The sequence below is a fragment of the Misgurnus anguillicaudatus genome, chromosome 18, assembly GCF_027580225.2.
Source record: "Misgurnus anguillicaudatus chromosome 18, ASM2758022v2, whole genome shotgun sequence".
NCBI classification, from domain to species: domain Eukaryota; kingdom Metazoa; phylum Chordata; class Actinopteri; order Cypriniformes; family Cobitidae; genus Misgurnus; species Misgurnus anguillicaudatus.
Window position 1 is genome coordinate 13,569,571 of NC_073354.2, and position 22,688 is coordinate 13,592,258.

Sequence of the window (22,688 nt, forward strand, 5' to 3'; positions counted from 1 at the left end):
ATATCAAACATATGCAAATACCTATAAACAGATCTAATTTTATTCTTTTTTATCCTTTTTAACAACGAATGACGCTTGGGCACTGTCCAGTAAATAAAGTTGAATGGGTTGCAGATATGGCAGTCATCACTATTATGCACATTATGTTCCAAAACAAATATTGACGCACTTTACGCGCCTTTTTCAAGGAAAACACGCCGGTTTACATCCACGCTGGCCAATCGGAGCTTAAGGGGGTCATTTAAGAAATCATTGATATTGCCAATGCGTCAAACATGACCGTGTCAGAGGATCTAGTGCGCGTATAAATACCGCGAGGCGAACCAAAGCGAGCTAGTCATTTTGGAGAGAGCGAAGAGAACGGTGTCCACCCGAGGAACTCTTTCTTTCACTTCAGCCCGTATTTATTTATTTATATATTTATTCGGACCTTTGCTTTGGGATGAGCGTACCGCTTCTGAAGTTTGTCTGGGTGGCAGCATTCAGCGCGCTCCTGTCTGCGCCGGGGCTCCGGGCTTCTCCAGTGCTGGCGCAGGAACCCATCCGCTGCGCCCCGTGCTCCCCGGAGCGGCTGGCCGAGTGTCCCGCGGTGGATGCCGGCTGCGAGGAGGTGCTCAGAGAGCCGGGCTGCGGCTGCTGCCTTGCTTGCGCGTTGAAGAGGGACGACTCGTGCGGGATCTACACCGCACCTTGCGGCTCTGGACTCCGCTGTCTGCCGAGACCCGGCGAACCTAGACCTTTGCACGCGCTCACACGCGGACAGGCAATGTGCACGGAAAACCCAAATTCCGAGCAGAACCAGAACGAACAAACACCAGGTAGCTACCACCAGCAATTGATGAAAGCTGTCCATCTTATTGCAACATATTGCTAATGATTCAATCTTTGATTAGATTTCATCATTACCTAAACATTTAGATTTAAGATGCGCATTAAATATCAAATCTATCATGAAACAGCGGTGTGACATGTGGTATAATGTAATATTATGTTTAGTTTAATTTAATTTGTTTTCCTTCAGATCATCAAGAACCTCATAACGGAGCAACGGGATCAAATGAAGGCAGCTCTGCGCTCTTCGTGCCCGGGCACGGCAAGCCTTTCGACCCGCGAGTCATCACCGCTAAAGAGAGCATGAAGGCCAAAGTCAACGCCATACGCAAGAAACTCGTTGAGCAGGTAAACTTAAACACCTAGATTTTTTCCAGAATGATTTAATTACATAATTAGAAAGAAATGCGCAAAAGTTTATTTAGAGAGCCGATAAAATGACACTGTAGTACCACACGGCACCAGAAGAGGGCAGTAGGCGGTTTCTTAAGTTTGGCCATGGAGTGGTGTCTTTGGGATGCATTGGTTTATGCATTGCATAAGTAATTTCTCAGCTAGACAATTCATTTTATAGCCCAAACTATTTGTAACTATTTACTTAGATGGAATCGATTTCTCGTAGTAGCAACTGATCCAACCACATTTTATCTCTCCAGGGTCCTTGTCATATTGAACTACAAACTGCCCTTGAGAAGATCACCAAATCTCAGCAGAAACTGGGAGACAAATTCACCAGATTTTATCTTCCAAATTGTGACAAACACGGTCTATACAAAGCCAAACAGGTATGGAAAGTAACCGTTTTTATCCAATACTTTGTGTGTTGATACATAAAGCTTCGTGTGTGATATCCATATGCGAGTGTTAGAACCACACTCACCTGAGAATTTAGTGTTTACTGAAAAGACAACTAAAATGTGTACACTTGCATGTGTTTCTGAAGAAATAACACCCGTTTTTTTTTGTCTCTCTCTCCTTTTCTTTCTGTCTGTGTTGTGTCTTGTTCACTCTGCAGTGTGAATCGTCTCTGGATGGTCAGAGGGGGAAATGTTGGTGTGTGGCATCCTGGAATGGGAAGAGGATTTTTGGATCAAGTGACCTGCCAGCAGATGCCGAGTGTCCCGAGGAACTCAACCACTGATCATGCACACACAAACACACACACTGGGGCATCTAAAAAACTAAACCACTGATGTCTCTCTCTTTCTCTGTCACACGCACATGCATACACACATAAACACCATTTATGCCACTGAATTTCATCCTTATATTTTTTATATTGTAGTATTTATTTATTGTTTGAGGTGTTATTTAATTCAGGTACACTTTTTTTTTAATTTGGTAAACTCCCTGAACTGTCCAAAAAGAAAATCTATTTTTCTGTAAAGAAAATGAATATGTATTTTACATGAAGTACCCATACTTATTTATTTAAACTGAATGTATTCATTTCGATATCTGGATAAGAATATTTATTCCTTATACGTATTTTTGTATGGTGGAAATCTGTGTATATTAACTGTATATAAATGACTATGTCTCTTGTCATAGCTTTCCTTCAGGCTTGTTTTGTTGGAAATGAATGACACGGAAAAAGCACTGCATGACCAAACCTCTATCACTGTCCATACATTGCCATATTTTTATACTGTATATGTTTATATTGTATTATACTAATGATGCTACTAATTGTTTATTTTTGTTTTTAATGATTGAGATTAGATGGGCATGAAAATGTTGGGGTGTGCTACTTATATTTGACATGGAAAGTATTGGTTTTCACAGGTTTAAAACGGGTCATTTCCTACCTCTGCCTTTTAAGTTGTTTATGAGATTTTTTTTTTTAATCAACTGGGTTATTTTTGTTTAAGTCTTAATTTTGTGCTGTCTACATACTGTGGCCCATTTGTTATTTTTAAGGATGCAGTGTCTACACTCATTACAATAAAAAGATACAGACATTGCTTCACTCCAAAGCAATTGCCCACGTGTATTTATTTCATGGTTTGTAATTGCAATTCATTGTGAGTAAAAAACAAGTATTTAATAAATCATCTTTACCAGCACTAACAGTGTCAGTGATTTAAACTTACCCTCAGGTCAGAGATACATGTCTGAGGTGTTGTGGTAACTATGAAGCAAGACTGATTCACACTCAATCTGCAAAGTTAGTACAAATTAAAACACCCGTGCATAATGTAAACGCTGTAAACACAAACCACAAAATTCTCTATTTTTCCTCCTCTCTCGCTTGATTATGTTCTGTCTTGTCTATATTTAAAAGTGCCTATAGGCAAAACTGTGTGTGTGTGCTTATCGTGGTAATCGCAAATGGGCAGACTAACTTTAGCTTGGTATTTTGGGGAACCGGGCTCCACTCTCCTCAGTGCCTTTGACCTATACTCTGTTTGTGCTGGGCGCAGTGGTATGCCCTCCCCTTTCCCTTAAATGACCAGCCTCCGTGGCACCACCTTTACACCTTTATCTAATGTTTTACATTTTTAAACCTGAAATCCAGTTTCTTAGGCTTTGTTAGTCGTATTTGACATTAGGGATACAAACAATGTGCATTACTTCATTAGCATTGTCTGGTGTAAAGTAATATAAAAATGTTTCCTGCAGACAAATCCATATAAGATATTTCATTTTATGAATTGTGGCATGGCTGCATCTTTTTTGAGAATTGGCTGCGTTAACGTGGCTGGAACAAGCGAATAACTATGCTAATGTGAATGGGGTCTCTGTGTGTAGATTTGAGGAGTAATGACCTGTGTGGGGCTGGAGGTAGAGTGTGAAATGAAGCGCTTCAAAGATGTTGACCCTGTAACACAGATGAGATTTTAAATCTCCAATGTCACTGGCTCTCTGTTATAATAATGGCAAAATTATTTTAGCTAAAAGGTAAGTTTTCCGTGAAAGAACCAAGAGAAGAAACTACTTACAGTATTATCTAAATGAAGAAAGAAGCACTCTATAAAATCTGAAACGAATTTTATACAACATTTATGTTTTCTGCATGGTATGTGGTTGGAAAATAATTTCAACCCATATATGTTCCTTACATAGCCCATTGATCCAAGTTGCCCTCGAATTTGAAAATAAATAAACAAATAAGAAAATAAAAATGCAGTATGGATAAACAATTTGGTTTTGCCAAAAAAGTTAAAGGTGCAGTGTGTAAATTTTAGCAGCATCTAGTGGTGAGGTTGTGAATTGCAACCAACGGCTCAGTCCACTGCTCACCTCTTGCTTTTAATAAAACACATGGAGAAGCTATGGTAGCCACCACCAGAAAAACATGTCATCGTTGGAGACAACTTAGTAAAAAAGTTTGTCTGTTAAGGGCTTCTGTAGAAACATGGCTGCACAAAATGGCGGCTTCCGTGTAAGGGGACCCTCTGTGTATGTAGATAAAAACGTCTCATTTCTCATTATGAAAGGTCTTTATACACCCCTGATAATTTAGTTTTGTATATTATTTTGCATTTCTGTCAAGAGATCCTTCTAAAAATGACACACTGCACCTTTAAATCAACCTACTCAATTCAACCTATTCAACTAAAAGCTACTTGTGATAAGTTAAAATAACTTATATAAACATATATTTAAAAAACAAAATTGTTTTACTTAATGTGTTAAGTTAAAATAACAAAAATATATATTGATTTGACATCATTTTACAGTAAAAACCCAGGCTATTGTACCTGCCATTTAGGTATGAATATATTTGGTACTAATATGAACCTTTTAGAAACTAATATGACCTTACTAGATAAAATGTGTTCTTTTTGAAAGGGTACCGCCCCAGTTACAGCTGCTGGGGACCATTTTCTGACCAATTTGCCTGACAGTGTAGCCTCCCAGTTATATCTCTGTACAGTGTAAGCCCGGAAAAGTTGAGTTTACTTAAAAAATTAAGCAAACTTGTTGCCCTAAAAAAATTAAGTAATGATTACTTAACAACTTGTGTGAAGTTTACTTAGCTGTTCTAACAACAATTTTAAGTTGAATAGACTTAAAACTTTTAACCTGGATTAGTTGAGGAAACCCGTCGCACCAAATAACGTTAGCTTTTACACAGGGTAAAACTAAACAGGTTAAGTTGTATTAACATTGCACATTCAGTTGGTGTAGCAGACAAATCCAGTTGTCATTTTCTTAATCCTTCATTGTAAAAAATACTTGCTGTCTTAAAAGTTTTTGTTAAATCAACTCAGATTTACAAGTCATGTCAACAAAGATGAGTTGTCACAACTTATAAAATATAGTTGAGAAAAGTCAACTTAATTTTATAAGTTATAACTCACATGTACTTATAACAACTCATCTCTAGTCAAGATAAATAAAAGTAAGTTGAAATGACTTGTAAATCCAAGTTGATTCAACAAACAATTTTAAGGCAGCAAAGTATTTTTTACAGTGTTTATATCACTTTTTATAAATGGTATTATAACACAAAATTAATGACTGACTTTTTAACTCAATCATTGAACAAAACTGTGTTTTTGACATGCATTGTCAATACTGTGGATAGAAATACAATTTTCTGAACAGGGTTAATGTATGGAAATGCTGATCACCTGAACGGTGACTTCACAAATGTATAATTTACAACAAAACAACATCAATAATATAAAAGCTTAAACCTATATGACATTTTATTTACAAATATTTAAATAGTAAAAGTTTTTATCAGTTTTTATTCTGCGAAAAAGCCGAAAATAATCAAAATATTCAGGCGCAAAGGATTATGGGTATTTCTTACAACATGAACTAATCATTTTAAGTTCAGTGTACTTGAATGTTTTAATTTAATGTATTTTGTATGCTTTATAGTTAAATGAACTATACTTTTTAAGTATTTGGTACAAAACTCAAAATATTAAGTGATTTTTACTTCATTCTTTAAGTAAAGACAATATCTGGATCAAGAGTGTATAAACATACATATAATGTATATACTGTACTGTATATAAAGTGAAAAGTGGGATCAACTTAAACAATTACATTAATAAAAAATAAGTTTGTTCAACTTAAATGTTTAAGTGAAAAATATGTTGTAAGTACTTTTTTAAGTTGATCCAACATTTGACTTTTTGCAGTGACGATCCACACAGCCGTGCCTTGGCATACAGAAAGAAGCGTTGAAATTACAGTCTGTCATTGTGTAAACAAAAATAGTGTTTACATTTTTTATTTAAAAAAGGCATTAAATACAAATTATATTTGAACAAAAACATTTCCTTTCTTGAAGAAAGTCATAGCTGTATAACTTCTATAGTTTAGTAACATAAGCTTTTAAAAGAATCAAAATAGTTTTAAAAGAAAACAAACAAACAAACAAACAAACAAACAAACAAACAAACAAAAAGCAATTACCCGTGAACGGAGGGATCTTTAAAAGTGACTTGCGGGCAAGAAGTGACCCTAACATTGCACAGAATGAGGGTGGCAAGCTTTTCGCAAGATCAACTATAGCTTTAACCGTTGACCTTGTTGTTCTTTGCAGCACAAGCTTGGCCTCAGCTTTATTTCACTTTACTTTAGCTTCGTTCAGCTTAGGGTTAGCTAAAGTCGAGCTTAGATTTAGCTTAGTTCATACCATAGAAACATCTACAAAACCTGAAGATTTCAACTAGAGAGCTTACACAAAACCATTCGAATGTGAATAGCATCTTTGCTAAACTAACGAACGTCGCCTCGCACTCCACACTGTACGACAAATCTAAAACAAAAACAAAAAAAAGACTTTAGTGATTATATTCCCGAAAATATGCTGACTTCTATGTATTCACTACTGTGCAATCAATGGGTCACTGAATTGTTCTCAATGACATTGACAAAAGTTTGGATCAGCTTATATTTCTTTCTTTTTAGCATAAAGTTCACATATGCCTCTTTAGACATTTAGCTGGCCTGAAACAACATGTTTATTTATTAAAAAAATATTTCAAGACACAATAATGGTAGGGGCAAATAGCTACGCATACTTCCCCAGAATCAAGTCTGATAATGTTTAGCACCAAACATCATTTGTTTAGTCTCTTTTGTAGAGTTGTTTGGGAGGGGGTCGTGGGGCTTAGCTCTTAGCAGATGCTATGCTAGTAAGTTAATGGGTGGGCTACTTCTCTGGCACCCTTCACTTTTCAAGTCTTTTCTCAGGAGTCAAAAAAACGTGTCGTCATGTTGGATCGTAGCTTTGGGGTGAAATAACGGACAATACGCAAGTAGGCCGAGGCTAAAACAACCCGCATCATTACCCAACGCATTTTTGCATGGGATCCTTTAAGGCATCGATTTAAAAAACTGCCTAAAAATGATTATTTCTAGCTTCTGTACAGCGATTTTGGAGCGGTTATTCAAGGCCCTGTAGCAATACGGTTACATTCAAACCTATAACAAAGACAGAGATGCTTTTAGCAAAGGCCTAAAAATGTCAAACGACATTAATGGCCGTATTTTATATTTGGAGCGTCAATCTTTAATTCAAAGTGCATCTTGATGTTTCGAAAATCTGGTGAGATGATGCTCATATTTTAGGGCTGCATCAATGCTGGCTGATGCCCCGAATCCACCAGCAGGACAAAAAGAACGTTATTACTACTGTAAGCTCGTGGTGGATCCAATATAATTAAACGTAAATGATAATATTACGGTATTCCGATAAAAAAATAATAGTTTACAAATTCAACTCTCAATAGCAGATCTGATTGAGAATGAGGTTTTGTCCTATTTGTTTATTCAAGCTGGAAGTTTGGTTGTGTGGCGAGGCCATAATAACAGGCTGAAGTTAGTTTTCGATGAGGGGCCAAAGTGCATGAAGTGCTTGTGCTTAAGATGGATTCGTTGGCAAGAGTCGCCTAGTGCCACTGAGCATGCCCAGTTTAAACGACACTACACCAGGAGGACAGAAACGGGAAGTGGGATGAAGAGAGAGATCTGCTGTTTGTCATAGCAGAAATGAAGAGATAAATACATGCTGTTGTAAAAAAGAGAGAGAGAGAGAGTTGACGCTATATACGCTCATAGAAATCTCTCATATACACAAGAGGACGTGTGCTCGGGCTTAACATGCTGTTATCAATGGCTGAATTTAGTTGAGAGTTTGTATAGCCTATACAAAACAGAAAATCTCTCTCTCTTTCATTCTGACTTCTCTTATTTTCGTCACTCCCCCTAAAGTGATTGATGGTCACGTGCCTCAGCATACAAGTGGACGATCAGCTTTGGGACATCTTGAAAAATCTCCTCCCCCCACGTTTACTTTGTATTCATGCAGTTCTTTTGGGGAGACATCTCTCTTTCGCCGTCTCTCGCTTATTTCTTCTCCAGGTTATAGCAGTGGACTTGGCCTTTATCCTTTTTGTCGAAGCCGGGCAGAGGCTGTCCGTACTTGTCCACGCACCAGCAGTAACCTCTTTTGCGGCCTTTGGATGGCTGACACTGTGAGACGGGAAGAGAAATGCATAACCATATGATATTTGGAACACGTATATGCAAAACAGAAAACATCCTGCAAATGGAAGGGACGCTGCCATAAACACACATTTTTCATTGCATCACACTTAGGTGAGAGAGAGTAGCACCAGTACTAGAGCCAGAGGAAGAGAGAAAGAGGGAGAGAGAGATTAGGGTAAAAGAATGTCAGAGGATTCAAGGGAACACATTAAAGAAACAGCAAGTCTAAATCTAGTTTAGTCTAGCTTTTGCAATGCCTAAACATCCTCAATACATGATGAATTCATGTAAATGGCAAACATGAGTACAAAAACAGGTCAACATATGTACTCCAGCTGTCACTGGGAAAGTACCCTTCAAAAGGTCCTAATATGTACGATTTAGGTCCAGATATGTATACATTTGGTACTAATATACCTTTGATATACTAATATGAACTCTTAAGGTGCAAAGCAGTACTTTTTTGAAAGGATACTGCCCCAGTTACAGCTGGGGTACATATTTTAAAAGGACACTCCACTTTTTTTTTAAATATGCTCATTTTCCATTTCCCCTAGAGTTAAACATTTGATTTTTACCGTTTTGGATTCCATTCAGCTGATCTCAATCGCAATGATATTACGCAATGCCCGAAAATAGTCCCCTTGGTTACTTTTTAATAGCAGGGGACTATTTTTGGTCAGTGCGCAACATCACCACGCCCGCCGCAGCCATGCCACAGCAGCAAAGTCCCCGACCATTACGCCAGAATGAAAGTATAGTTCCTAGCCATATCTGCATAGAAAATCACAACTTTTAATTTTCTGTCGGTCTAAGTACACAATGTAACTACAGAAGAGTCAAGTTTTAAATAGGAAAAATATCGAAACTCTTTGGTTATTTTTAGGCGCTATGGTAATGGTCTAATCAGATTCAATGGATTATGCTAAGCTATGCTAAAAGTGGTAGCGCCAGACCCGGAGATCAGCTGAATGGATTCCAAAACGGTAAGAGTCAAATGTTTAACTCTAGGGGAGCTGGAAATTTAGCATATTTTCAAAAAAAGTGGAGTGTCCCTTTAAAAGTTCTGACTAAACTGATCTGACGGAAAGTTGTGTTATAGTCACAAAACATTTGATTCATTTATTCGTGTCCACGAATGTCTTTTTCGTGTCACTTGCACAAATTTCTATAAATTGTTTTTCTAGCCGTGGCATGACTTTCTTTTTCATGGCATTTTATTGTTTTCTCGTAGTTTTTTTTCTATTTACTTACCATTGTCGCTTGGGGTTGGGGTTAGAATCGCTTTTTGTTACATTTTTAGACATCCTACACTGCAAAAAATGATGTTCAAGAAAAAAATTCTTAGTATTTTTGTCTGGTTTTCAGTAAAAAATCTAAAAATTCTTAAATTGAGATGCTTTTTCTTGTTGGGCGGAGCCACCAGGGAAAATAAGTCTAGTTATTAGACCAAAAACATCAAAGTTAAGTGATTTTGTGCATAGAACAAGCAAAAAAACTTCAATGGAGTAAGCAAATTTTTATTGAATTTAGTGTTTAAGAAAAGTGTTCCAAGATTTTTTTGCTTACCCCATTGGCAGATTTTTTTTGCTTGTTTTATGCACAAAATCACTTAAATTTGATATTTTTGGTCTAAAAATTAGACTTATTTTCTTGGGTCGTTTTGCTCATCAAGAAAAAGCATCTTAATTTAAGAATTTTTAGATATTTTTACTGAAAACAAGACAAAAATACTAAGAATTTTTTTTCTTGAACATCATTTTTTGCACTGTAACCCAAACCCCAACTTTAACCTGAACTCCAGGCGAGAATAGTTTTAAAAGTGGAAAAAAACATGTAGAAACCAATACATAAAAGTACATTCCAAATCTAACCCTGACTCCAAGCGACAATGATTTAAAAATAGGGAAAACTATGAGAAAACAATACATAAAATGACACGAAAAAGAAAGTCGTGCCACGGACACGAAAACTATAGACATTTGTGCTGAGTGACACGAAAAATACATTTGTGCTTAAGGCATGAAAAAAAGCTGAATTTCGTGCCATGGAAACGAATAAATTAATCAAATATTTTCGTGACTGTAACACAACTTGCCGTGAGATCATGTTGGTTTTCAGATCAGTTTAAGGTTTTAATACCCGTTTTTAGAAAATATTTCGAATTTAGTGTATTATTCTACCACCTCTTGCTTTTTCTAGTATAATGCACAAAGCAGACATTTTTCACTTTATTTTGTTCAATTTATTCAATCAAGAAACAAACAATTCGCCAATGACCACAAATTACCATCAGAAAGTAAACATTTTCAATCAAAGAAAAAAACCTCACAGGAATAAATTACATTTTTGAGTAGAATAATATGCAACCTGATGCTTTTACAAATGATAAACTAAATATATACAAAAAATTATATTACACCATATACAAGATTTAGGGTCACATGGCATTTTTGTTTTTGCTGTATCATGAATTTATGTTTGTTAACACAGATTTTTTTTACCAAACAATATCCATAACCCATTGCCTTCCATACCAAGGTTTATCCTATGTTGAGATCTGTGTATAGAAACTCGCTCTGTTTTATTTCCCTGTCTCTCTCTCTCTTTCTCTCTTGGCAGTTAGCATGAGACATGTGCAAGTCAAACATCACATCTTAGTTGGAAGAATGTGCGACGGCCATTCACAGTGAGTGTGTGTTTATGGGTGTATGAGACAGAGAAAAATCGATGCATAAAGCGACCGTCTCCTGTGGTTAGAGGAACACGCACAAGCACACACACACACACACACACACACACACACACACACCATACTGTCTACAGTTCCTGCCATTGTTTACATTTGCCGATTATTTACATGCAAGTTTTGACAACTTGTGAATATCGCTGCCTACTGAAAGACACTCGGGCAAACTCAGTTTCGCATTTACGACAGGCTTAAATGCCTCCGTCGGGCCTGTCGCTGATGAAATTGGGATTTTGTGTTCATAAAAACGTAGTTGAAGGTAAATTTGGCCCAACTAAAATATTTGCCATGGACAGTTAAAGAGCTGCTAGAACTATTTTAGGAAACTGGCATCCACTTAAAGTCATCTGGAGCTTATTATACTACACAGGCCAAACAAACAAACACACACACACACACACACACACACACACACAAACACGCACACACTCATTTATCCTACGGTTAATAAGAACATATTTGCTTGGTCATGAGAAGAGGCAGGAAGGAAGGAAGGAAGAAAAAAAGAAAAATTAACAAACATTGTGAGTGGAAGAAGAGGATGAGTCAGAAAAAGAGAGAGAGAGAGAGAGACTGAAAGAGAGATCAAACGCAGTTTTATTGAAAGAGTACCGAATTAAAATAGCTCAAGCAGAACAAGAGCAGTCTGGGAATGAAACCTGGCCTCTACAGGGGCTGCTGCACATGTTACACTCATCCGTTCGCTTTCAATTGTCTTTTCTAACATAAGTAACATATCACTTCAAAAGACCTTTTAATTGTTTATGTCTCTCTGAGAGAAAGATTGGGTGTACTGGACACCAGAGCTACATTTATAAATGATGAGGTTACAATACAAGAACCTGTGGTCAGGTGATGGATCCAGCAGGTTGGAGAGAAGGGGGGTGGAGTGGCTGTATGTTCCACAGAACCTTTCTGTTGCACAAATGTGTAGTGACAATGGTTGTACAAAATATGAAAAGGCAAAAAATAAATGTTTGACTGAAAGGCAAAGATATTGGATATAACAAAATTGAGCACTCCTATTACTATGAATAGGAGACAATAGGTGTGTTCGACTTTATGCGGCGCTGCACAGACCGATTGGCGGCTGGTGCATTGCCATTAGAAATTTTGTCCGGCTTGAGCTGGCCCTGATGGCATGTGACTGTGACGTATGCCATTTAAGTACTGCGAGAGCAATTCGAGAACAGCCAGCTGGCTGAGTTTGGTGCAGACGTTGGTCCTATAGTGTAGTACGTGATCATTATTGTGTGAACTAGAAAGGTAACAGAATGCAGGGACTGAATGCATGTGAATTTATACAATATGTGTATATTACAGAAGCCATCAATTAATTAAAAAAAATAAATAATTGTGCACAAAAAATATGTACTTAGTATTTTTGTCTTGTTTTCCAGTACAAATATTTAAAATTTCTTAAATCTAAAATGATTACTTAATAAGCAAAATGACCTAAAACATTGTCTTGTTTTCGAAAATAATATCTAAAGTTAAACAAGATAAAACATCTGGGATAAGAAAAAACTTTTTAAATATTGAAAAAACTCCTAAAAAAACTAAAAAAAAAAAAAAAAAAAATATATATATATATATATATATATATATATATATATATTAGGGCTGTCAATAGATTAAAAAAATTAATCTAGATTAATCGCATGATTTCATGAGTTAACTGCGATTAATCGCAAATTAATCGCACATTTTTATCCATTCTAAATGTACCCTAATTTAACACTTTTCAGGTTTTTAATATTCTAATCATATATACATATATAGATGCTTTATGCAAATGTATGTTAACAACAGCCTGTTTACATTTTAACAGAATCACCAGCCATTGTTTTGTATATGAATTTTCCTTTCAGAAGATTTTTCTTTCTCCATTTTTGTTTGCTGCTGCATCATTTGTGACCTGTGCCGGCAAGTTGAGTCGGAATTAGCAAATTTTTAAAAAATAGTTGTTCATATTTTGACATTCTCTATTAAAACATAGAACAATGCATGATTTGTTGAAATATAACAAAATATGACTGAACTACACGTGTTTGAAGTTGAAAGAGTCAAATTACCACAAACATTTCCACATCCATACATTATATTACCACATCAATACCTTAAAATCACTGGTAAAACTAATAGATTTAGCACACACAAAGCAAAAACATCATCAATGTATGTTCAACTTTTTTTCCTTTTGTTTGATTGACATTGAGACAGACTGCTTAAAATCTAAGTGATCTAATATAATGTTACACATCAGATAGTTTTACCCAACAGTTAACCAAACATTTACTTAGAACATAACAGATTATAGAGCCTACCTGCGTGAATTCTTATCAAAACAGATATTTGTAAAACTGTAATTTTGTGTAGATGTCTATATATCCGGGTCGCGCACTCGCGCGTCTGTGTGCACGCGCTTCAGATATCAGTCAGTCAGCGTGAGGGGATCGCTTTTGAGTCTTGTCGCTCTTAATAACTCTTTAACATTAATCAGGTACCGAACTTTATCTCTCTTAATGACTCTTTTAACATCAAGCAAGTCCTGCAGTCTATTTTCTAAGTCATGCATAAAAGCGAAACCAAAATGAATTGAGACGCATCTTTGTATTAGATTAAGTATTAGGAGGACGGTAACGTTACACCTCTCAGACGTATAAATAAAGATCATATCAGATGTCCAACGACGAGCATTTAGAGCATTGGATTTGCTAGACGATTTGCTTAATGTTATTATTTCTATGAAAACCTTTTACTCATTTAGAGAGAGTCACATTTGTCTGCGTCTCTGTTCATTCAACTATGGGCTGGACCAAGGGTCAAACAGAAATTGCGCGTTGCGTTAATCTCCGTTAATAAAATTAGTGGCGTTAAAATGAATTTGCGTTAACGCGTTATTAACGCGTTAATTTTGACAGCCCTAATATATATATATATATATATATATATATATATATATATATATATATATATATATATATATATATATATATATATATATATATATATTATTGTGAATATTATTTATTTTTCCTAAGTAAGCCTTTAATGCATTAATTTTGTAAATTGAAAAATATAAAATAAATTGCATTAACAGATTTGGCAATTTGTAAATGACAATCATGGTGACTGTGACGTATGGCATTAAAGTACTGCGAGAGCAATGGGCTTTATGCCCAGCGGCACTACTTCCTGAACTTCAGCCAGCTCCTTGTTTCCTGTCTGCCATTATTGGACAAACTGATTAATCCAGGTGTGCCTGACCTCAGTAGTTAAAACAACAATAATCAGACAAACCTGGATTAATCAGTTTATCCAATAATGGCAGACAGGAAACAAGGAGCTGGCTGAAGTTTAGGAAGTAATGCAGCTGGGCATAAAGCCCATTCGAGAACGGCCGACTGGTCGCTTCACTAATGACAACAATCACGTGCATTTCATATGTAATCCAACCTTAAGTTCTACTAATAAACATTATAAATTCATGTTTTTATAACAAGTAAAACTCCTTAATATAACCTTAACATGTTATATTGTGCCATGTAAAATAAAACAAAAATGAAAATAAGCGTTAGACAAAACTCTATTAGTATTTTAATAATGAAGGCTTATGTTTCCCCCTATTTTCAGGCCTACAGCATAAACAGCAACTAAAATATTCAAATGGTTTCTGGTTGGAACTTTTGCTAAAAGATTAGTTTTTTGACAAATTCCCCATCTTCACTTCATTCGCGATTACAAAAGAAAACAACGCGCACACCTTTTCAACTCCTCCCTTGACTACAAACGGCAAACCTCACTGATCGGTCTGCGCAGCAACGCATAAAGTCGAAAACACCTAGTGCAACACTCAATATGGTGCTCCGGGGATGGAAGTCCCACCTTCCAGTAAAAAAAACCAATCATCAATTGATAAAGGATGAGGATTCTCTGGGGGAGGGGCTCTATACCGAGTTGCGTGAGACGAATGCCAACCTGTGCGCATGCGCATTAGCGGAAACAACCGCGAAAAAGATGTTTATGCCGCAATTTAGGCTTAAGAAACAAACGTTAAGGTACAGTTAATTTCAGGTTTAATTGATGATCAGAAATGTGTTGTAATTGGGATTTGAAAGATATTTTTGCCATTTAAGTAGATAGGACTTGCAAACATTGTCGGCGAGTGACACAACTTCCCTAAAGAGACTTTGCTGGAGAATTCTTTGAGAAACCAAAAATGGTTCCTTAATGGCAGGGTAGAAGTAAAAGAAATAAATAAATATTTAGAAAAAGTATTTATCCATAAGATAGGATAAATAGGATACAGATAAGTGTTCGGATTCTGCTTTTTCCGGTATGAATTAATCTCTCTGGGTAACTACTAGGTGCTGAGCTGCTTTGCATTATGGGAATGTTTACACACACAGGATGCATTCTTCATGGTACGACTGAAGCCATGGATTCACTAAAATACTAACCAAGCAGTAAAACCTCTTCCATGTAAATCAAGTACTTGGTCCATGAAAAAGTACTTGGTCGCTAGGTTACTATTTTCATGGTGAAGCAATGATAGCCCTGCCCACTGTTAAATTTCATTAGTCTAAAATCCTATTTCACATAACCACATATATCATATTAGCAATGATAATGCCACCGTGTTAGAAAAAAAGAGAGAAAAATTGTCCCTAGCTTTCACTGGGGGAGTACCCTACTGAAAAATCCAGCTAAGACCAACATAAGCTGGTGAGCTGGTTTTGGCTGGTCTCCAGCTTGGTTTTAGCTGGTTTTGCTGGTGTAGGACGCTGGTTTTGCTGGTGTAGCAAGCTGGTCTAGGTGTGTTTTGGTCACATTTTAAGCTGGTCTAGCTGGACTTAGCTGGTCATGCTGGAATACCAGCTGGCCCACCAGCATGACCAGCTTTGTCAGGCTGGGAGGACCAGCATAAACCACCTTAAACCAGCTAAAACCAGCTACCAGCTTATGCTGGTTTTAGCTGGATTTTTCAGTAGGGTATCCTTTTAAAAGGTCCTATATTAACTATTTAGGTACATATATGTATACATTTGGTATTTTTGAGGTACTAATATGCACTCTTTGACACCAATGTGTACCACTGATGTACTCACATGAACTTTTGGTACCAATGTGTACCTCTGAGGTACTCACATGAACTTTTGGTACCAATGTGTACCTCTGAGGTACTCATGTGAACTCTTTGGTACCAGTGTGTACCTCTGAGGTACTAATACTAACTTTTTGGTACCAATGTATATCTCTGATTTACTCATACGAACTCTTTGGTACCAATGTGTACAATATGAACTTTTTGGTTCCAATGTATACCTCTGGGGTACTCACATTAACTTTTTGGTAGCAATGTGTACAATATGAACTTTTTGGTTCCATTGTATCCCTCTGATGTACTCACATAAACTTTTGGTACCAATGTGTACCTCTGATGTAGTAATTTGAACTCTTTGGTACCAATGTGTACTTCTGAGGTAGTCATATGAACTATTTGGTACCAATGTGTATCTCTGAGGTACTCTCATGAACTCTTTGGTACCAATGTGTACAATATGAACTTTTTGGTTCCAATGTATACCTCTAAGGTACTCACATAAACTTTTGGTACCAATGTGTACCTCTCATGTAGTAATTTGAACTATTTGGTACCAATGTGTACTTCTGAGATAGTCATATGAACTATTTGGTACCAATGTGTACTTCTGAGGTACTCACATGAACTCTTTGGTATCAATGTGTACCTCTGAGGTAGTCATATGAATTCTTTGGTACCAATGTATACCTCTGAGGTACTCACATGAACTTTTGGTACCAATGTGTACCTCTGAGGTACTCACATGAACTCTTTGGTATCAATGTGTACCTCTGAGGTAGTCATATGAATTCTTTGGTACCAATGTATACCTCTGAGGTACTCACATGAACTTTTGGTACCAATGTGTACCTCTGAGGTACTCACATGAATTATTTGATACCGATGTGTACCTCTGAGGTACTCACATAAACTCTTTGCTACCAATGTGTACAATATGAACTTTTTGGTTCCAATGTATACCTCTAAGGTACTCACATAAACTTTTGGTACCAATGTGTACCTCTCATGTAGTAATTTGAACTCTTTGGTACCAATGTGTACTTCTGAGATAGTCATATGAACTATTTGGTACCAATGTGTACTTCTGAGATAGTCATATGAACTATTTGGTAACAATGTGTACTTCTGAGATAGTCATATGAACTATTTGGTACCAATGTGTACTTCTGAGGTACTCACATGAACTCTTTGGTATCAATGTGTACCTCTGAGGTAGTCATTTGGACTCTTTGGTACCAATGTGTACCTCTGAGGTAGTCATATGAATTCTTTGGTACCAATGTATACCTCTGAGGTACTCACATGAACTTTTGGTACCAATGTGTACCTCTGATGTAGTCATTTGGACTCTTTGGTACCAATGTGTACCTCTGAGGTAGTCATATGAACTCTTTGGTACCAATGTGTACCTCTGAGGTACTCACATGAACTTTTGGTACCAATGTGCACCTCTGAGGTACTCACATGAATTCTTTGATACCGATGTGTACCTCTGAGGTACTTACATGAACTCTTTAGTTGCAAAGGTGTACTTTTTAAAGGGTACCGCCGCAGTCACAGCTAAGGACCATTTTTTGACAATTTTTTTCTGACAGTGCTCTGCTGCACTGCATTTTCACTTTCGGTTGAAATTACAGATAGTCAAGGCATGGTAAACTAACTATCAATTAAGACCGAATGGTCAAATACCTTACACAAAACAGCATGTACACTCACAACACACAGTGACTTGATTGATGATTGACTCCTTTATGTGTTTGTTTGTATCAGTGAGAGACAGGGAGGTGTATTTAGGGTGCGGGGCTTAACCCTGTCAGCGTGGCGGCTTCTGAAGGCTGTAACACAGCAGACCTGTGTAAGTGTGTATGTGGGAGAAAGAGAGCATGTGTGTGCGCTTGTGCGACTGTGTGTGTGTATATGTGTGTGTCACAAAGCAAGCCTCAGTCAGCCTTGGCCCATAATGATGCCCTCATGGGCAGCAGGAAGGCGGAAGGGCATTAAAAGCAGCCACAGGGTAAACACAGACTCATAAAACACACACACACACAATACTGTATGTGAATGCAGCAACTGCATGTGAATGAGACTCTTTGCCAGACTATGAACAGTGTGGGCATGTGTGTGTGTGTTTGTGTCTGGTGCATGTAGTGCAGACGTTTGTCCTATAGTCTAGTATGTGTAGTACGTTTGTCCTGTAGTGTAGTACGTGTAGTATAGTATGTTTGTCCTGTAGTGTAGTATGTGTAGTGTAGTGATCATTATAAAATCATTTTGGTGTGAACTAGAATGGCAAACAGAATGCAGGGACTGAATGCATGTGAATTCAACATGACAATACAACATGTGTATGTTACAGAAGCCATCAATGAATAAAACATTTTTTCCAGTACAAATATTTAAAAATGCTTAAATCTACAATGGTACTTAAAAAGCAAAAAAATCTAAATTAATATCTAAAGTTAAACTAGATAAAACATCTTGGCTAAGAAAAATCTATTTAAAAAAATATTTATACTGGAAAAAATGCATTATTTTTGAAAATTGCATAAATAAAAAAATGCATAAACAGATTTAACAATATGTGAATGGCATTCATGGCACTATTTTGCAGTCCTAGCCTTTTACCAATTCCAGAATGCACAGTTTTCTCTTTTTTTAACTCAGCATTAGCAAAATATCAATCAATGTGATATTTTAATTGGGTTGCAGAGCTCTCGAGCCAGCAGATCAGCTACAGCACAGGACTAAAGTAACCTGGGTGAGAGATGAGTCTGGCCTGGGAAGCCAGGGGGAAGGGGGGAGTGGGGGCGCTGGGGCCAGTATGCCTGGCCTCCACCAACACACTGAGCCAATTCATATAATCAAGGCTAAAATTAGCAGGGATTGGACTCTGCTCTCCACGGGAATGGCCTTCAGACACACACAAACCCCCACATCCATACACAAATGCTCCCATTACAGATCTTATTCCGGGGAGCGCAGGGACCCCCAGGCACCCGGGACATCTACAGTTCACTTGTGTGAGTATGTATGCATAAGGTTTGCGCGGGTTTGTTTGTGATGCCGAAATAAATACGGATGATTGCGATCTCAGGGTCGACTCTGACTCGGGCTCCAGTTTAAACCAAGCAGAGTTGGAATGGAGAAGAGTGGAAACTGATTGGCTTGATCTTCATTAGAGACAGTCTCATGTGTGGACACAAAATGTCTCACAGATGTTCCTTTATTACAAGCAGCGATCCAACCAAAAGATCTTACCAGACAAACGAGGCTATATTTATGCCAGGCTGCCTGATACAGGAGAGGATGTAGCTGTTTTTGGTGCCATGGTTTAAATTTAGTGAGTCATTTGTACTCATACACTTTTGTTATGTCTTCTGTCCACCTGAGCTGACGCCATTTGCCAGCGTGGCATTTTCAAGATGCATGACACATGTCTTGACAGAGGAATATCCTATCTGTCTGCTTACATTGTGGACGTGAATGCACTGATTTATTTTCACATATGAATGAGGCCTGAAACCGATCAAAGAATTTTGGAGTATATTACCTTGTTCACACTGTCAGACCAAATTCGATTTTGGTGCATATCCGATTGGAATCCAATCACATTTAGAACGTGTGAACCATAGACTGTAAAAAATATGGACGACGCCCGTTCGCTCTCTTCCATTGGTAAAAAGGCGGGGTGTCAACAATAATCGATTCGGCGGTGCATCGCAATGCGCGCATTCACGATTTAGCATCGATACAGCAAAGTGCCATAATCTATTTTGTCACTATTTATTTTCTGGCCACGAGTGGACAATAAAGTTGTGAAGTTTCAATTACTTCCAGGGGCATAACAACAACAATCAAGATGGCTGAGGTGGAGAGAGATGACCGCGATAAATAGGTAAATAAAAACGCACCCTTTCCCATGGAAAGCGGACATATGGGCACATTTCGGATTCTACGAAGTTAAGGGGAAAGACTTACGCTGTGTGTAATATTCTCATCTCAGGTATATCTTGACTGATGAAAAATTTGCCTTGTTGTGTAGAATTCTCGCAATGCATCGTAGAATTGAATTGAATTGAATCGTTACCTGGTGAATCGTAATTGAATCGAATTGTGAGGGCAGTGCCAATGCACACCCCTAGTAAAAAGTGAAGCCGTCAATGTTCCGATACGGCGCTGACATCTTGGGTTTTGAGTCTGCGCAGTAGCGATTTCGGGACCAATCCTGCGCAGTAGTGAGCAGGAAGTAAAGTCGCGAAAGCAAGGCCCAGCCTTAGCTCTCGCAGAATGCACATATCACAGCTGTTAATCATGACGTGACACCACCGTTTTTATAGCATTAAATAACTAACTAAAAACAAACTTATTTTAAAAACAAACACTTGAATTTACATCAGCGTGATAAAAACTACAGTAAATGACAGAAACCAGCTTCAGAAAAGATAATTGAAGTGTAATTAAATTGTTTAGTTGTTCTCAAGTCCCATTGAATAACACGGGGGAGTCCCATTGAAGTCAATGGTGGGCGATCGAGACGTTTTGGCTTCACTTTTCAGGGCTTGTGCGGCCCGCTTGGTGTGAACGGCCCAAAACCACATGAAATCCGTTTTTTTTCTAATCCGTTTCAGGCTATGTCCAGAGGATATATAGCATTTCCGGAAATCCATTTCAGTCTGACCGCTCTGATCGCATTTTTGTAGCTTTTTGGTTACGTCATGCTGTCACGTCACATAAACGCAACCCAAGCACCAACTTTGGAACAGTCTATTTCTGACTAAATGATAGGGGTGTTTAGGAAAATCTTTGTTTTGGGGAATATAGTTCTGAACAGTTGTGACACACAAAATAGACGTTTCATTGGACGCACATGAGGTGTCACGGTTACGCGTCTGGTCGGAACCTTACTTACGGTTTTCTATTTGTTTACTGGTCTGACTAGTGGCTAAATTGAAATTTGAAACATTTCACAGTAATGTTAGCTCAGTGTCATTTTTTATACCCTTTAGCTATGAAATATGAACGAAGATAATCTACTTGTTGTTTATTTAGTTTGTTATCAGAAATAAAGTACTCTAAAATGACTTTGTTGTTATTGATCCTTAGCTGAATTTACTGGAAATTACGTGTGTTCCACGAAAGCCGTTTGTTTATGTTGTTACTGCTGAAACCGTCTATAGACAGTGAGTATGTCTAATCGGATATGCACCAAAATATATGGACTGAAAATTTGAACAACATATATGTGCTTTTTTCCAGCTTACACATCCATGGGTCATATCTGATCACTTGAGTCACTACAAACAGGCAGTGTAACGGTACGTTCACACGGGGCGTAAGCGTTAATGCTTCCCATTCACTTTGAATGGGTGACAACATTTCTCAACTTTTCAAGCGGGAACGCGTGTGTCAGCCAATCAGATTGCCTTATACAAATAACCTAGGCAGAGCCAGCCAATTATGTTTATGGAAGACCAGAGCATGTGTTGCGGCCAATGTGATTGGCTGTTTCCACGTTTCAGCCAAGCCTTCCGTCAAGCGTTAACGCTTTTGTCCCGTGTAAATGTATCGTAAATGTGGTCTTATAATTACAATATACTAAGCCATTTAAAACAAATAAAAAAGATCTGACCAATTCGAACTGCAGGAAATATGAAGAGCAAAATATTATTATCTTATATCTGATGCTACCGGAAATACAATAGTCTGTGGCACAAATATTTAAATCTCAATAATTCCATTATCATGTAAACAAAATAATGCAAATAATAATGCAAAATACAGTTTCTTATAAAGCGTATGGCAAGAAAAAGTTTCAAAATGGCAAAATAGATTAACTGCAACTCTGCAAGTCTTTAAGATGCCACGATTCTCACAGGACTCCATAAATTTTAAGATGGCCACATGATAGTTAATCACATACAGAAGAGTGCGCAGAGGACAGGAAATGATGGAGGGGGTATGGAAAAAAAGATCGAGGAATGTCACGAGCCGGATTTACACTCACGCCAAAGGACCCAGGCTCAAAGTGTCAAAGCACGTGCACTAACCGCTAGTCTATGTTCTTGAGCGCTTCTTTATTTGTTGCAGGTGCCACTAAAAGGCTCTAGCATCTCTTTGTTTTTTATGCAAACCATCTGCAAGTCCTTCATCTCTCACCTTAAGGGTTTGCTGAATGTGCTTTTTCAGATATCCAGCCTTAACCTATCATCACTGTCGTTCCGACCAAAGGTACAGAGAACCCTCGAGCACAGCCGGTCTCCCACCCCAAACACCCCCAGTCCCTTCAATGGACCTACATGTTTAGTAGAACCACATGCTATCTAAACGTGTGCGGGTAAATTAGTGTCAGTTCATTCTTGCACAGGCAATAGCAGATAGGTAGATTCCATACCCTGCAGCTTTGGCATGTGTTTTACATCAATTGCAAATCTCTTTTTCGCCCTTAACATTGCATTTTTAAAAACACCCTCTTGATCTCTGCCTTTCAGAGTGGCTTCAGTATTGTCCAGTATGAATTTTCTAAGATAAAATTATAAATAGATA

At 37.6% G+C, this 22,688-nt stretch overlaps 2 protein-coding genes across 2 annotated transcripts in view; one reads left to right on the top strand and one right to left on the bottom strand.

The window, feature by feature from the left end:
* Window positions 1-322: 322 nt before the first annotated feature.
* igfbp1a (insulin-like growth factor binding protein 1a) lies at window positions 323-2,897 on the top strand. Its single transcript, XM_055186566.2, has 4 exons — window positions 323-818; window positions 1,022-1,179; window positions 1,488-1,616; window positions 1,847-2,897. Exons 1-4 carry the CDS (start codon window positions 443-445, stop codon window positions 1,970-1,972), a joined length of 789 nt encoding a protein of 262 aa, XP_055042541.2. The 5' UTR covers window positions 323-442; the 3' UTR covers window positions 1,973-2,897.
* Window positions 2,898-5,989: 3,092 nt separating this feature from the next.
* The window catches only part of igfbp3 (insulin-like growth factor binding protein 3), a 29,673-nt gene continuing 12,974 nt past the window's right edge, over window positions 5,990-22,688 (bottom strand). The window contains exon 4 of the mRNA XM_073855887.1: window positions 5,990-8,274. Coding sequence (XP_073711988.1) covers window positions 8,149-8,274 — 126 coding nt within the window. The 3' untranslated portion in view covers window positions 5,990-8,148. The remainder of the gene's footprint in view (window positions 8,275-22,688) is intronic.

Coding starts and splice junctions, on each gene's coding strand:
- igfbp1a (XM_055186566.2), top strand. CDS start 443: ATGAGCGTACCGCTTCTGAAGTTTGTCTGGGTGGCAGCATTCAGCGCG. Junction 819..1,021: donor CCAGAACGAACAAACACCAG/GTAGCTACCACC, acceptor GTTTTCCTTCAG/ATCATCAAGAACCTCATAAC. Junction 1,617..1,846: donor GTCTATACAAAGCCAAACAG/GTATGGAAAGTA, acceptor TTCACTCTGCAG/TGTGAATCGTCTCTGGATGG.